The sequence below is a fragment of the Myotis nattereri genome (genome assembly GCF_964212035.1).
Source record: "Myotis nattereri genome assembly, chromosome: 19".
NCBI classification, from domain to species: Eukaryota; Metazoa; Chordata; class Mammalia; order Chiroptera; family Vespertilionidae; genus Myotis; species Myotis nattereri.
Genome location: NC_138095.1, coordinates 25,162,970 through 25,180,253, shown reverse-complemented (window position 1 = coordinate 25,180,253; position 17,284 = coordinate 25,162,970). Strand labels below are relative to the sequence as shown.

General features: G+C 38.0%; 1 protein-coding gene across 1 annotated transcript in view; it reads right to left on the bottom strand.

The window, feature by feature from the left end:
- MTMR3 (myotubularin related protein 3) overlaps window positions 1-17,284 on the bottom strand; it is a 78,862-nt gene that overhangs the window by 31,149 nt on the left and 30,429 nt on the right. Inside the window, exons 2-6 of the mRNA XM_081113672.1 lie at window positions 14,637-14,686; window positions 12,987-13,071; window positions 10,252-10,341; window positions 9,742-9,858; window positions 768-850 (exon numbers count right to left, since the gene is read on the bottom strand). Of these exons, the coding sequence (XP_080969798.1) occupies window positions 768-850; window positions 9,742-9,858; window positions 10,252-10,341; window positions 12,987-12,989 (293 nt within the window). The 5' untranslated portion in view covers window positions 12,990-13,071; window positions 14,637-14,686. The remainder of the gene's footprint in view (window positions 1-767; window positions 851-9,741; window positions 9,859-10,251; window positions 10,342-12,986; window positions 13,072-14,636; window positions 14,687-17,284) is intronic.

The window sequence follows — 17,284 nt, the reverse complement described above, 5'->3', positions numbered from 1 at the left end:
TGTAACAGCTGAGAATGTACAACCTCAATTTAATCATGAGGAAACACTGGACAGACAAAATAAGAAACAGTCTATTAAAAGACAGTATTCTTCAAAATGTCATAAAGAAAAAAAAATGCCATAAAGACAAAGCTAGTGAGAAACATTCCAGGTTAAAGAAGGCTATAGAATCATGCCAGCTAAATGTAGTACCTGACCTTGACTGGATCCTGTTCCGAGCTAGGTGGGGTAGGGGCAATGCTGTAAAGGGCATTATGTCAACTAACAAATTTGGAATACGAATTGTAGATTGGATAAACGTATTATAAGTGTAAAATAGTGAAGTTGATAATGATACTGTGGTTATATAAAAAAAAAATCCCTATTCTTAGGAAAGCACATGAAAGTATTTCAAGGTGAAGAGCCATGATTATATTAACTTACTTTCAAATTGTTCAGTAAAGAATATATATCTCACACACACACACACACACACACACACACACAGCCCCTGCAAACGATAGAGCAAATGGGGTAAAATGTTAACGATACAGGTGTTCTTTGTACTATTTTTATTTTTGCATTTTTTGTAAATTTGAAAATATTTCCCAATAAGTTTAAAAATACCTTTCAAATAGCAAAGTAACCTAAAATATTTCAGATAGTAACTACTCAAAAACATTCCCACAAGGCTGATCCTCAAAAGCTCTTTTTCTGTTAACAAACCATAAATCCATTCTCTAAAACGTCTTTTCCACAATAAACAGCAGCATAAACACGCCACATACCTGATAACTTTGCAATCTTTGCAAGTCAAATGAAGCTGAAATATATCTCGGCATTCAACACTTTCTATAAGCTGTAATGGAACCTGCAATTAAAAGAGATAAAGTCCCCTTAGTAAAAAAGGCACGGACCGACCCTGCAGCTCTTCAATGTGTCCAACAAGAGTGAACAGAAAGCTCCCCAGGGAAAGGAGCAAACAGAACCGCACACTTATCTGGCTCACTAGTACTCACGTGCTTTACTACTGGGTGAATTAGGGTTTCCCCTTCTCTATCTCTAAATCAAAAACACAAGTCAGGAAGAGGAGACACCACCTCTGGAAGAATGGGGAAATATGTCATCTCGCAAGCAACAAACTCACAAGCTCAACACTCAGTACTTCTTGAGAAGCTATAGCCAGCTGTGATTTGTAATGACACAGAAGCTGAAGGGAACCATAATAGTAATCCTGTCTTGTTTACAGAAAAGAACTGTAGATCAAAGTGCTGGTGGGACTACACTTGTCCTTTGCCCCAAATCATAAAGTGAGCCTGTGGCTTTGTGTCAGTCAGCAAAGAAGCATCCTGAAAAAGACAAGTCTAAACTGCCTGCAGGTTGCAAAGAAAAGACACAGGGCAGTAGATGCTGGCCAGGCTTTCTGCTCAGTAAAATAGGCTTATAGCTATCAAGGAGGAAGGAGCAGACCACACAGTGGGCAAAGGTCCTAAAACTAGCGAGGTCTAATTTGTTTTAAAAGACCAGTTGAGGAGCCCTGTTGCCAAGTGGGACTTGAGATATGAGCAAGTTAGAATGATTTTCTTCCTGCCAATCAGGTCAGCAGACTCTACTGAATGAACACAGGAGTAAATACAACAATAAAAAGCAAAAGAAGGGAGACAGGATGGGAAAGCATATAAACAGGGTGACAAATCCTCAAGTTGACATGAGACTCCTCCCCCTCTCCCTCCACTCATCCTGACTCAATCCTGGCTTCAAATAGCAATTTTCAAAACTTCTAAAGAAAGCCTGATAAAGCCTAGTGGATACTCCTGCTCCTTGGAAAAGGTTAGACCACTGCTTCTGACACTGTATCATGCTAGCCAAAATATGGCCATGGGAGTTGCAAGTAGCCTTCAAACAATTTGTGTTTAGCATAGACGAGGGAAGCAGTCTTCTCCAACACAGACAGAAACAAGGGAATGCTGGCTGCACAAGGTGGCTCTCATGTTAGCTGAGCCTTTTCGGAAACCTTGTCCTACCATGCAGTTGCCAAAGTCAGCAGAGAACTCTTAGAACAAGGATGTGGGGATCCAAAAAAAGCCCCATGCTGGACGTCTAGGACCAAGAAACAGAAACCGGGGCAGGGATTAAAAAAAAGAAAAGAACAAAGCAAAATAATAATATTCAGATACTGGCTGGGAGTATCTACTCAAGACCAGGGCCTTCTTGCTTAGTTCTAAGTCTATAATCTGCAAATTTTGCTTACACTTGTAATAGGACTGGCAGTAAAAGAAAGGCTATGAAATCTTGCCTGTGTTCTGAGAAAAAAAGCAGCACTGGCCCTCGGTTTTTTAAGTCCTTAACCCCAAGGTGCTGTGAGAAACTGGAGCTGATACAGCTAAAAATTCTCTCAAGACCTGTACATCTAAGAAGGAAAACAATAGTAACAATGTATTAGTAAGAATAAACTGCGAAGGAGGAATATGAGATTAAGAGGAGAACTCTGATTCATTCTCAGGACAGTACTCGGTAACAGACTCTCGTATTGTTTTCCTTTCTTTAGGTAACCTCCTCCCTCCTCCCTTTGCAGTGAGTGAGCTTTACAAATTCAAGTGGAGAGGCTGCAATCTCAGCAGTTACCTGCCCCCCAGGTTCCCTTGACTGCTTGAAAAGCCCCCTCAGCCCCAAAAGAAAAACAAAAGTGGCTGCAAGACTGACAATTAAGAGGCCTGAGTTATTTCAAATATTAAAGATATCCCCTCTTTTCCCCCCACATTGACACCTCTATCCCGCTCCCCCAGGTCTTCACCACACTATTGTCTGTCTGTCCATGGGTTATGCATATATGCATATAAATTCTTTGGTTAATCTCTTCCCAACACCTGCTCTCTGAAATACACCCCCTTCCCTCTGAAATCGGTTAGTCTGTTGCATGCTTCAATGTCTCTGGATCTATTTTGTTCGTTTATTTTGTTCATTAGATTCCAAATGTAAGTGAGATCATGAAGAGGCCTGAGTTCTAATCTCAATCTTCGAAAATTTTACCAACTAAAATTTTGCCTGCTTCCAGACTTCCTTAGATGAGCTTCCCCCCTTCCTATATGCCACTAGTCTCTACTTTCTGAACCTCAGATGGTCACAACTTAGGAATTCCAGGTACAGGGAATGGGAAGGGAATGAGAAGAGCCTGCGGTTCAGTGAGTGAGCTTTACACATCCAAGTGCAGAGGCTGCGATCTCAGCAGTTACCTGGACCCCAGGGCCCCTTAGATTAAACCAATTAATGCTCTTAGCAGTTGCTGGAGAGAGTGGACACCAGCCTGTGCTACTTAGCTACAACGAACAGGTAAGTTTTATATCCCTCCTACTGGACCAGAGCACAAGGGCCTATGCCCAGACTTCCAGAATAAAACTAATGAAACATGTCAGAGCATGTAAAAAATGTGCTCCCTAAAATGCATTTGACATACAAATGTTCATGTATTTTAACATGACAAATTTAAAGAACAAAGATGTTGGTTGCTAATATGCAGATACTAGAAACACCAGTGTATACCACACGTACTCAAGTCGTAGATCTATGAAACAGCAGATTTCAAGACTCATGCAGATTGTTACATGCACTGAAGTTTAATATGCAGCAGGAACAGGAACATACAGAAGAAAAATACCTGATTTTATATCAATGAACATCTTCCTTTTTTCTTCTACTTCTACCTCAATATTCCCGTCTTCACTGTTCCTTCCACAGAGTGCTTCCTCTTCTAAAAAGGTAGAACTGGCCTTCTTTTCCTCTTCATTTCTCCAACCAAAACATACTAAGTTTCTCTGCATTTTTTAAGGCCCACACCATCGCTTTAGCTTTTTCAACTTTCCTCACATATGAAGAGGATCTCTTACCATTTCTGTAACTAAACATACCCAACAACCAATCTCATAGGCAAACAATTACAGATTCAAGAGCCAGACCATTTTACAGCCTAGGAAGGTTCGCCGCTGCACTATAAGCTAGTGACCAACTCAGGACAGTAATCCATGACAGTCCTCCAGGCCAGGCTCCTTTCGTTATGTATATGATGTGTTTCTTCCTTTAAGACTGCACATCACTTCTGTATGTGCTCTACTTTTGTTTCTTCTTTCTCAATTAAGGCCTCTCCCTCAGGGGTCTTCAAGAGGAAAACAGAATCTAAACCAAGATTCCTTAGAGGTAATTTTACCCATGGAAGAGTAGTCAGAAATCTAAAGTCACATTCAAATCCTCTCTAGCTCACTGATTCAAATGTTTTAGAGGAATTAATTTTTTTTTTTGTTATTTTTTCCTCTATCGTCTAGCTTGGTAATTCTATCTCCCTTTACAGTGCTCTTCCTCTTATGAATTTCACGAAACTCATGCTCAAAACAATGCATCAAACACACAAAGTGCTGTTAATCGATTTCTCAAAAGGCCAAAAGTTACATCATGAACACCAAAACTCATAAGAGCATCAATCCAAAGCAGAAGAGCAGCAATTAAAGACTTAACAGACATGCACAGGTACTGAAGCCCCCCAGTACCGTCCCATTCGGGGATGTGTGCGCACTCACATGCACACGTGTACTGTTTGAGCACCAGAACTGAAAAGCAGGATAATTCCTACCTTTTAAAAACAAATGCCCCCTCTATAGCCTGAATGGGAAGTACTAATCTTGTATGTACATTTGAAGTAAAAATGATAGTAACTAAGTGAAAATAAAGCTATGATTCTAAACCTAAAATCTGTAATAAACTGGAATATCTGGGCACTAAATCTTATCCTTTAAAAACCAGTCCTAAAAAGAAGACTGTCACAGGCTAAAGACATAAACTTTTTATTACTCTCCTTTGATATTCATAAGCTACTCTTCCAGCACTGGTGCCAGATGCCTCTGCTGACATATGAATGCTAAGGCCAAATTGTATTCAGTGTTAATAATAACCTCTTCTTCATGTTTGGAGAAGAAAGATTTTTGATGTACTACAGTCAGACAATTGAAAATGTGAAAAAAATGCTAAGAAAGGTGTTTCCAGCTGCTACACTTCCACCTTTTTCCTCAGAAGCATTAACAGGACATCCTAGAAACAGAAATTCTAATGTCCTTTTAGATACTGATGTTGATTTTCCAAAAAAATTTCTAGTTGAAATTTAGTTTTCATTTTTTGAAGGTCACAATTCCATGAGCTCATGTATAAGCTGTGGGGCTTTTTCCTCACCCCACAAATTGTTCTCATTATAGGGTACCACTAGAACATTGTCTAGTAAGAGGGAAGGGACTCATGCAGAATGGACACATTTTGCTGACTTGCAAGGTGAGCATCTGACATTCAAAACCAATTTGCTTCAGGCACATGTGCAAAAATCGCCTAGGTTTCTCATGCTACTTACTGGGACTTCAGAAGCAGTAGATTGAGAGGCAGTCTATTGAATTACACAAAAATTGTTTTAGACTTTCATGAATTCCACTTGAGTACTTTTTTGTTTATAAATTAGCTGAGCATCAAAGAAATATATTTGTACATAAGTAAAAATATGGTTTGGGCAAAGCACAGAATGGGGCAATTCATACTTTAAATGCTACCAATGAACTCTACTACCGAGGTTCTTTACCCTAGAAATTTAAAACTTGATATCCAGTGACTGTGTGTGAATTACAGTACACAATACTTTTGGCATCTAAGTCTACAGACTTTCACTCAATGTGTAAAATTGAAAGAATATATGTGATGAATAGTAACTAGATTTACAATGGTGTGGTATATACAAATATCAAATTATAATGTTGTACAGCTGTAATATATGTAATCTTGTATACTAATTTTTAAAAAAAAAAAAACTTTTTAAGAATATATAATATGAGGCTGCTATTTAAAACCTGAGTGTAAATTATTTTCTAAAGTACTAAATATATTGATTTAAAAACATACAAAATGATGCAAACTGGGGCCTGCCACAATATATACTGGCACATTTTGGGCTTTGACGGTTGAAATGTGTTTGAATATCCTTCAAAGGGAGTCTGTTGCTCTCACTTACTTTATTGAAATATTTATCTGCTGAGGGAGAAAGAAAAGGAGGGAGGGAGCGGCAACCCCACCAACTCTCTAGTCTCCATCCAGCACCTGCAGGAGGAGCCACTGTTCCTTGGAGTAATGACAGGTTTTAGGAACCTTAGCACTAGCTGTGATGCAAGTAATTTATTTGTATGGAGAAGTCACAGTCTCCTTCTATCTGAAATATTTAAAGTCACTGCAATACCAAAATAATTCTGCACAATCATTTTTCTAGACAGCCATTATACTGGACTTTCTAAGTCACATGCAGGCTCTATGCCTAGAGGGTTACAATGCTATCTGAGAAAACACTTTTAGGTGAGAAAATATGTCAAAAGTATGTACATTGGTAAATTTCTTAAGCATATCTTTCAGTCACAAAGAGGGACCAACATTTACAATAAACAACCCACTTATACAGCTACCCTTAGAGACACTGACATGGGCCTATCACACAGATATGTTGTTTTAAAATGAGCTTTAAATCTACAAAGGATTTTAAAATGGTCTAATAGCCATTTCAAGCCCATATTAACTTTAATTCACATAATACAGGGGTGGGCAAAGTAGGTTTACAATTTTCAGTACACAGAACAGTTTATTATTATATTATTACTTATTTATTTGTAAACCTACTTTTGCCCACTACTATATTTACTGAATATCATGGTACCAGGAGATATACTAGATGCTGAAGACACAAAGATGAATAACCAAAAAACTTCAGCATATCCGGTAAATGTTGTAAAGGTGTGGTCAAGATACAGAAGAGCAGCCAGGACTGTAATAAACTGCCAGGGAGGAACTGGGACTGAGAAAGACATCACAGAAGTTATCACCAGATTTGGGTTTTGAAAGATGAAAAAGAGTTCCCTGAGCAGGAGAGAAGAGAGAGAACTCGGAGTGTGAGATTATGGCTGAATAGTCCAAGGAGGATATACCGTTTTATTAACACCAAGGGGAGAAGGGAGAAAAGATGGAAACAGAAAAGCTGGCAGGGACCAAGTACCAAATACCCTGAGATCATGCTAAGTAATTCCATCTTAAAAGCAATAAAGAAATACTGAAAGGCTTGAGGCTGGTGAACGACATGATCAAATCCATGCTCTCTCTCCAATAGACCCTATTCCAGAATAGATCTAAAAATAGTCCCTAAAATACTTGGCCATAAACCAACAACCTGAGAAATAGGGGACTGAACGGAAAAACGCAATGATATGCAACTGTATCATCCCCACATGCAATTTAAGTAGAATTTCATTGATTCCAGCCATTTAACACAAGATTAAATTGAACAATTCTACTTACTACAGTAGTCCCCCTTATCTGTGGGGGATATGTTCTCAAACACCCCACTGGATACCTGAATCTGTAGACAGAACCGAACCCTATGTACACTGTGACTTTTTCCTACATGCACAGTAGTTTCTGCCCCCTCCTTATTGGCAGTTTTGCTTTCTGTGAAATCAGTTACCCATGGGTCGACCGTGGTCCAAAAATATGAAATGAAAAATTATAGAAATAATTCGTAAGTTTTCAATCACATGCCATTCTGAGTACTGTAATGAAATCTTGTGCTATCCTGTTCCATCCCACCCAGGACGCGAGTTGCCCTCTCTCCAGCAACTCCATGCTGTGTGGTACCTGCCCATTAGTCGCTTAGTAGCTGTCTTGGTTATCAACTGTTGCAGTACTGCAGTGCTCATATTCGAGTAACCCTTATTTAACTTAATAATGGCCCCAATTTATTACCATATATTGTTATAATTGTTCTATTTTATTATTAGTTATTGTTAATCTCTTACTGTGCCTAATTTATAAATTAAACTTTATCATAAGTATGTATGAATAGGAAAAACACAGTACATATATACCAGGTTCAGTGCTATTCAAAATTTCAGGCATCCAATGGGGACCTTGGCATATATTCCCCATTGATAAGGGGGGACTATTGTACATACCTCTTCACTTAAAGGAAGCACTTTATGGCTTCTCTTTAGCATATCCCAATTGCCAGCATCACTCCTCTTGCACTCTGGGGCCATCTAGGGTGGCATAAGATTTTATCACACTGCTCAGAATGGTGTGCAACTAAAACCTTATGAATTGTGTTGTTTTTAATCTTTACCCGAGGACATGCTTAGAGAGAAGAGGAAAGGGGAGAGGGAAGAGGAAAGGGGGAAGGGAGGGGGGAGGGGAGGGGAAGGAAGAGGAAGGGAAAGGAAGGGGAGAGGAGGGGAGGGATAGATATCAGTTGCCTTTTGTACATTTGTACATGCCCTGACCGGGGATGGAACCTGCAACTCAGGTATGTGCCCTGACTGGGAATCGAACCATCAACCTTTTGGTGCACAGGACGAAGCTCAACCAACTGAGCCACTCCAGCCAGGCAAAACATATGAATTGTTTATTTCTGGAATTTTCCATTTAGTCTTTTCAGACCACAGTTGACCATGGCTAACTGGAATTGCAGAAAGCAAAACTGCAAAAGGTGGGGGACTACTATATTACTGTCATTACTTTCACAGTAACTGGTGGGGAATTTCTGGTTGCTGGAATTTTAAAAGTTTCTATCCTGTCCCCTCCTATGACAACTATGCATTCCAAATGGACCCTCCTGAACACAGTGCAATATGGAATGAAAGCACAGCATGCCTCTTTCCTTGATGAATCCAATGTGTATTAATAGCTGATGAACAGAAATCTTAAGTAACAGCTATGACAGCAGACCAAATCTAGAAGCCAGAAGGAATTCAGGCCACAATGGTTCCTGGATATAAACGCTTAACTACAAAGAATAATAACAAAGACTACATAAATAATAAATGCCGACTATAAAGAAAATGGCAGCTATTTGAGTCTTTTGACCAAAAAAAAAAAAAAAAAAGAGAATGTGATGAAGAAGTTGGGTAACTTTTGAATCAATGAAAAAAATAAACTTAAGTGACAGATATCAAAGAATCCCAAATGATCCTCAAAACACACGATCTGAATGATGTCTTAATACACTTCTCTGTGCTAGAACCGAAGTGCAGAAAGGCACAATGCTGGCAAATAAAGAAGGAGGCATTCATTGGTGGGAGTACACAAATTTTTGTGCCTTTGTGGTGAAAGGCACATTAATTGAAAACTATTAATAATGGCAGTGACTGAAGAACCAGTTCACTCAGAGTACCCTCATAAGTAAAACGGATAAATGCACTCTATGGATTGAGAGCCTTCCTTTTCTTCGGGAATACATAGTCCATTAAACAACTGAACATTGTACTTAACATTTATACTTACACCACTATGGAGCCATTAGACTAATTTCATCCTATGATAGTCTACACTGAGCTCAAAGTACACCTCATCATTTGACATCAGGATCCAGGAAATTATCTCAACTGAGGCAGTAGTTAACTATTAAAGGTTGAAGAATGAAAGTCTATACAGCCTTATCACCTTTATGAAACTTAATGATACAGCATTACTTAGGGCAAATCAATTCAGTAATACTGAACAATGGACACCTCAGCTGACAACTACGGGTATCATTTTAAATCAAGCATTACAACTGCTTGCTAACCTAGTGTCACCTGGGTGCCAAGCTGAGAGAAAAGCAGAGTATAGAGTTTTCACACCTAACCCTGTATAACACTCCTCTCATTGAGAACATGAACCAGTGTTTTTACTTTCCTTCTCCATCTACTTTAGTTGGTAATCACTTACATTAACAAGAGACTCCTTGAACTTGATATGAAGTCTGTAGTTAGAAAGGGCAATGACGGCATCCTCAGCACGGCCCACATACTCTGTGCTTTCTCCATGAAGTTCAAGGAAAGGAACCTTCAAAATGGAAGCAGAAACCCTTCAAAGTTCTGAAGCACTAAATCAAAGCCTTCACAGGTCAGATAAATGGATGATGAAACATCCTCTGTTACGCAAACTTAGAACACAATACATAAGTGGGTAAGGGACTGGGCTTATGTCCACATAATTCGAATATACCTAGTTATTCAAATTCTAGACTTCTGAAGGAATGACACAGATGAACATCTCAAACAGTCAATTCTCAGGAAATAAGTCTTCTAAAAGGAAAGATGTTTTCCAGCTGCATTTCTACTATGTGCATGGCTTAGGAAGAAAGATATATATTATATAGTACATTACTTCAAACCATTAGCTCACTACATTACTATGATGCTAAATACTTTTCAATCAAAAGTGGCCTGTAATTACCTGAAGATTCTCATCCTCCCGGATCAGCTGCTTCCTGGGAAAGATCTGATTGGCCTGGATGCACTCAAGGCTGTGCCGAGTCTCTTCATCCTGAAGAAGAAGAAGAAAAAAAAAAAAAACTTTAAATAATTTCAAAACTCCCAGACACCCATATTTGGTTTTTCTGCCATGTTTTAATAGTGTAATTACAATGGGAGTCTGGTGATCAAAGTTAATAGGCAAAAAACTCAAGAAAAAAATATTAATCCCCAGCCCTAACCAGTTTGCTCAGTGGATAGAGCATCGGCCTGTGAACTGAAAGGTCCCAGGTTCGATTCCCGTCAAGGGCATGTGCCTTGGTTGCGGGCACATCCCCAGTAGGAGGTGTGCAGGAGGCAGCTGGTCGATGTTTCTCTCTCGATGTTTCTAACTCTCTATCTCTCTCCCTTCCTCTCTGTAAAAAATCAATAAAATATATTTTTAAAAAAATATTAATCCCCAAAAGTGTTCCGTCTGATATATATTAGGCGCCTCTACTTAGAAAACACACTGACGCACACAAAAAACTTAATAAAAAAAAAAAAATCAAAGAGGTTAAGAGCATTTATATTAAGCAGTAATAAGTTGTTAGGACATTACCTGTAAGAGAAACAAGATATAATAGTCTTGTTCTTTTTTTATTACCTTAAATTCTTATTTTTGAAAGATACATTCTGAATTATTTAAGAATGAAATGATGTGATAACTGGAATTTGTTTCAAAATAATTAGAAGGGGAAAGGTAAGGAGGAAATGAATGGGGCATAAATGAAAACAGGATTGTCCATGAGGGATGATTGTTGAAACTGAGTAAGTGGGGGTTCACTATACCATTGTGTTTACTTTGGTTATATGTGTAATTTCCATAATAGAAAGTTTTTTAAAAATGCAAAGCTTAAGAACCAAATTTCTCAAACAGCAAGCATATGTGAAATACTATCCCTAGTTTAATATGTCTTATATTACAGAACAGATTTATTTCTATTAAGGCAATTTCAAAAAAAGCAGCAATAAATTCTAATCTAAATGGCACTTGAACTAATTATAACTTGTATTAAAATATAGTCTTTTACATTATGAATCTTTACAGTATAGGAAGACAGGAGAGAAAAGCAATATAATGGAAAGTCTTGAGTATAAATTATGATGCAATTTATTTACACAGCAAACTTTGTAAAATCAAAAGCTATATCATGCTCAGCTGACGGCACTAATAATTATAATCACTAATTAGTGTTCGGACATTTCTGCATATGCTATTTATCACAATTCCAACAATTCTTTCTACCTCCTTAAAGAGGGAAACAAAATCTTACCTATAAATAAAACTTGAAGTTTTACTGAAGAGCCCTCCTAATCTTAAAACCACAATACCCTAACTAGTGTGGTCTATAGATTCTGAGACCCTTTCAAGGGGCTCTATGAGGTCAAAATCCCCTTCACAGTAATACTAAAACATTATTTATTTGCCTTTTCTCACTGTATTGACATTTGTATTAACAGTGCAAAAAGAATTGGTGGGTATAACTGCTGGCACCATAGTACAATCAAAGCAGGGACCCAGCAGCACCAGGATGAAGGCCACATTATTGCTAGCTATGTGGAATACAATGAAGGACACCTTAGTACAGAACAGAGCTGCCTTAATAAGCTCATCTGCTATTCATTAGCACTGGCATATATGCCATATAAATATTAGGAAAACACTTTATCAACTCATTAAAATCTATGGGAAAACCAATAAAACATAATCTAGAAAAATAACATTAAAAGTTCATCTGTGTTTGGGTCTAAGATACATTGTTATGCCCGTAAACTAAGAAGAAATGGGCCCAGCTTGAGATGAGAGCAGTTACCTCTCCTCCTTTTAATATGAATTTCTGCACAACTAGTTTTTCTGTTTTAGTTCGTTTTTAATTTTGAAAAGTACTTTCCATCCATGTCCCTAATGAAGCTTGAAATTAATATGACCTTTTCAATTCCTTTTTTGTGCACCAGCATGAAACAGTTTGCATCTAGGAAATATCACAAGGTAGAAGCAGGACAATATTACAGAGGACTGTTCTTTTTTAAGCCTTAAAGCTCTATTTACCTATTCTCAGGGTTGATAGAAATGTGGCTGACTCATTGCTGCATCTTTTCTGCCTAGATGGCCTGGGTCCTAAATGGCCCACAAGTCATTGAAATGTCCAATAAATATCCATGCTCTCTGTAGTCAAAGGTGTGGGCAGGGGTATGCAGAGCTGCTCCACCTTCTTTGGGATAAAAATACTGCCTTAAATAAAATGGGGGAGGTAGGGAATTGCTATTATCCAGATAGGTAAGTTCATAAAGAATATGTGACCATATCATAAATCTCCTACACACACTCACACACAGTTTCGTATCTTGCTTCCTCATAAAGGAAGAAGAAACCTAGAGTCCAAGAATCATGAGTTTTAGTCTTGATTCCATTTACTACCTGACTGAAGGGAGACAATATTTAACTCACAGAATTAAAGCTAATAGAAATGAAACGGCTTTAATACACTAGAATATTCTATAATTATTACTATTAAGAAAACCAAAAAAATAAAGGAGACAAGCAGAGTTCTGGGATAGGAAAAGTGAAATGGTTTCTTACAACAACAAAAATGGGTAACTATGATGTATTAATGTTCACTTATCAGGATAGAGTTCAATTCCAATTTTCTTCTTATTTGCTTGTTATTTACTTACCATGACAGGAGGCCCAGATAAGGAGAAGAGATCCTCGTCCCTTCTTCAGTGTATGGCAAAGCTTTTCTTTCCTTTATGCCTGGATCTTTAAAAAGGGAGATGGGGGGAAGGAGAGGGACAAAATTAGCAATTTTTCCCCAGTTGGCCATACTCCAATTAAAGGAACTACATATACACAGACCCAAAGACCTGACCAGAGTCAGCCAAGAATATGTAGAATATTACCCAGCCAATTCTCACTAGTCAAATGCAAACTCCATATGCCTTTGTGAAAATCCTCCTGGATTTTGGGCAAAAAAGTAGCACGGGCTCATATTCCTAATGTTGTTAGTAATATGAAAAATGTTATAAGCTTTGGATGAAAATAGTAAAGCAATAATAATTAAACCAACATGCAAGTACAAAAACAATACTCTTGTAATATTATAAAATGTTTTATCTGTAAGTTCAAAATGGATCTCCCTATCTGTGGGGAACCAAACTGGCTTAGTAGGCAAAATTGCGTTATTGCCCCTTTATTCTATATTCATCTGAAAATTCACATAAACTGTGCTAATACCTTTATCAGGTTTTTTGTTGTTATTAATCCTCACCCGAGGATATTTTTTCCATTGATTTTTATAGAGAGAGTGGAAGGGGGGGATAAGGGGGATAGGGAAAGGAAGAGGAGCGGGGGAGGGAGAGGGAGAGAAACATCAATGCGAGAGAACACATCGATTAATTGACTGATGGCCTCCCACACGCACAAGAGCCAGTGATCAAACCTGCAACTCAGGTAAGTACCCTTGACTGAGAATCAAACCCACGAGTCTCTGGTGCTCAGGCTGATGCTCTAACCACTGAGTCACATGGGCAAGGCTCTACCGAAGTTTTAACACCTGCAGGCCGACGTGCCCATGTGTGCTAATCCACACTTCAGCCTTGTGCATTTGTGCAATGACTGATGAAGGAGATGTTTTTAAAGCCCACTTGTGAAGAGCCTAACATGCCATGTTCAAGGTTCTGGAACAAGAAAATGATTTGGATCTAAAAACTTAAAACCAAAACAACTTCTCTTTTCAGTAACATTAGATTATAATTTCCTAGATTAAACAGATGGCAGAAATAAGAGGCAGTCATTAAGACTTAGGCAGTAAGAGATACACACAGGTCTATGAAAAGGATAGGACTGGAATTAATATCCACACTGAAGACAGAGCTAACAAATTTTTAGAACTTGTTTTCTATTTAAAAAGCCAATTAGTGCCACTAAGTCTAGTAACATGGCCTTGGTTCTCATATAGATATATAACAACAATTTAAGTAAATTCAAAATAAGAACCAAGTTTCAATTTAAAAGAACTTCATGTTGTTGAGGACCATCTATTTAAAAAAAAAAAAGAGCAGGGCTACACCTCACTCAATCTCCACTTAAATACAAGTTTCCAGGCACAGTATATTATATTGTGGCACAATTACATATGAAAAAAGCAACCTTGCTCGAGTTCCAGTGAAAAAACGTTTCAAGACTTACCATTAAAATGAAAATATAAGAGCTCATCTCAATAATTGTGTATATACTGTGTACAAGGACAAACAGATGCCCAAGTTAATCTGTAAATTCGTTTTACCTGCCTCAAAACAGCACAGTTGGCGGGAGGGGAGACTTACCAAGAACTTTTCCCAAGAACTTTTTCTACTAGAAGGTCTCACAAGAAAATCTGCAAAAGAAAAACCAGTATTTTTATGAAAAATATCCTAAGAATCAAGTTAAACCACTTAGATCTGCCCACAAGACTTTTCTCTACAAGGTAGAATGCCAGGATAATACATTATCTTTAAAAATGATACAATGTGGACTATTTAGGCAACTGCAGATTTTAGAATGCTTAATTGTCCACAAAATGGACGCAATCAGGCCTCAGCATGCCTTTAGAAACTGCAGAACTATACGTACAGACAAAACTTTCCAGGAACCTACAGCTACTCCTATTTAAATGTTTTCCTCGATCAATAAAGCATCACTCTGATAGCTTCTCAGATAAACCTTTGCCACTACAGGAACAAGTACTTTAAAAAACTATATGACTACAAGAGATCTAGGCTTAGACTTGAGAGTTTAAGGTGTTTTAACACAGAATTAGCTTCTACCAAGGGATCTTTTATGTGTAAGCAAAAATTGGTCAGGGGAGGTGGGGTGGGGTGGGGTGGGGTTGGGGGTATAGTCTCAATACAAAGAATTACCGTCACAACTAGGCAACAATCTGACCTTTACAGGAATAAAAGACTAATCAACCTGATTCCTTTGTAAGGCTCTCTCAGTATTTGCAGACAACTCATCCCTTTGGGCTGTTTGATTACATGACATGAATTCACATATGTGAACAAGACAAAGTATCAAAATCCTAAAATGAAGGAGTCTGTCAGTACAGCACATTATTCCCCTAACCTCCAGAAACATTTTTTTAAACTGAGTAAGAACCATAAAAGGGAGACCTAACCATGCAATAATGAAGTGTTCTAACCATTTTATAAGTAGTATTTTTGCTCCCAGTAATTTAATTTAAATTTTGTAACTCATGCCATATTAACCACATACTATATTAGAAAGGAAATAAAGCTATTCATAATACACAACTTCAAATACAGACCATACCAGAATCAAGACTGGTCTTATTAACTTGTTTAACAAGGTACAGCACAGTACGGCAGGAAAGTTGGGGGGATTTGTAAATCTCCAGGTCCTTTTCTTACTAGAGTATAATTTTTGCTGAGTATTTGAATACTGAAATACACATTATAAGTTTTTTTCCTTTATACTATAGGATGTTCTTGGACTAGTAGTTCAGATATGAATTGTTAAGAGCCCAATAACTCAACAATAGTGAAAATGCAGAGGAAGACACCAAAGTGAAAGTAGTAACTGCTTAAATGTATGTCCAGCAGTTATATGGGGGGAAATGTCATTAAATTCAACAGACAGGTCATGTCTAGGGGTAAGAATGAATTGATAGTGCTTGATTTAATTCAAAGAATCACTATACCTACTATAAGAACCGCCTGATATGTACTTAGAAATTATTTGATAATTTATTCTGTTAAAGATATGCGAAGTCCATTAATACAGAAGTGTTTGTGTGAAGTTTCCAAAGGTGTAAAGTTCCAAGAGGTGGAACAAACAACAGGTTGATTCAATACAACAAAAAGGTTCAGGCAGGTCTACTGCAATGACTCTTCTTCTCAATAACTGTCATCCCAAGCCACAAACATCTGTCATTGTGAAACATTTCCAACAAAAATGTAAAACTGCCCATGCCTCTTAGGACAATTTGCCAGATAAAGGCCATGTCTCTGGTGCTCCAAGTTACCTTCCCATGATTCCAGCAGGTATCCCATGATATGGCATGTATACCTCAGAAAGTAAGAGCAATTATGTTTGGGTGACCCTGAATATTCGTATACTTGAAGAGGTAAAACATAAAGTGGTTATATTAAATCCAAGCAACCTAAAGTGTCCAATCACAAGTGTCTTAAACACATTAACTATTGATGAACAGAGATAGCCAGGGAAGTGGGGTGGGGCAGGGATTAACTATGGTCACTGTTAAGTTTCATCTCTGAAGGGGTAAAAAATAAATCTGAAATTACCTGAAATAAGGTAAACACTATTACAGTTACATATTATACTATGGACAGGATTTCAACTATTATAAGAGAAAACCCTAAAAAGTAAAAATTAATAGACTTGAATATTAAATACTATAATATCAGATATCACTGTGCAGCTGCATTAGACAGGAGAACCTAACACAAAAACCCTTTAAGGAAGAGAATGAGATAATGACTAAGAGGAAGGGCATGGGGGCCCTAAGGAGCCAAGAATGGAATAGCTTATATGATTGATCATCTGTATGCCACCTACCATATGAGCTACAACAAGGGCAAAGAAGCATGCCAATTCAGACCATTTCCATAATAAAAGATTCCAAACAAAATGTTGTGGGGGGTTGAAGTGGGGAATAGGGGGGAGAGTTAAGCAGTATTTTTTTTGGGGGGGGGGAGTTAAGCAGATACATTTTAACTTCAAAAGAACACTGGAATATATTTTGCATAGACCTGTCTCCCATCCAAATGCAGGATAATTAAGAGTTCAACACTGGCCCTAACCGGTTTGGCTCAGTGGATAGAGCTTCAGCCTGCGGATTGAAGGGTCCCAGGTTCGATTCCAGTCAAGGGCATGTACCTTGGCTGTGGGCACATCCCCAGTAGGGGGTGTGCAGGAGGCAGCTGATCGATGTTTCTCTCTCATCGATGTTTCT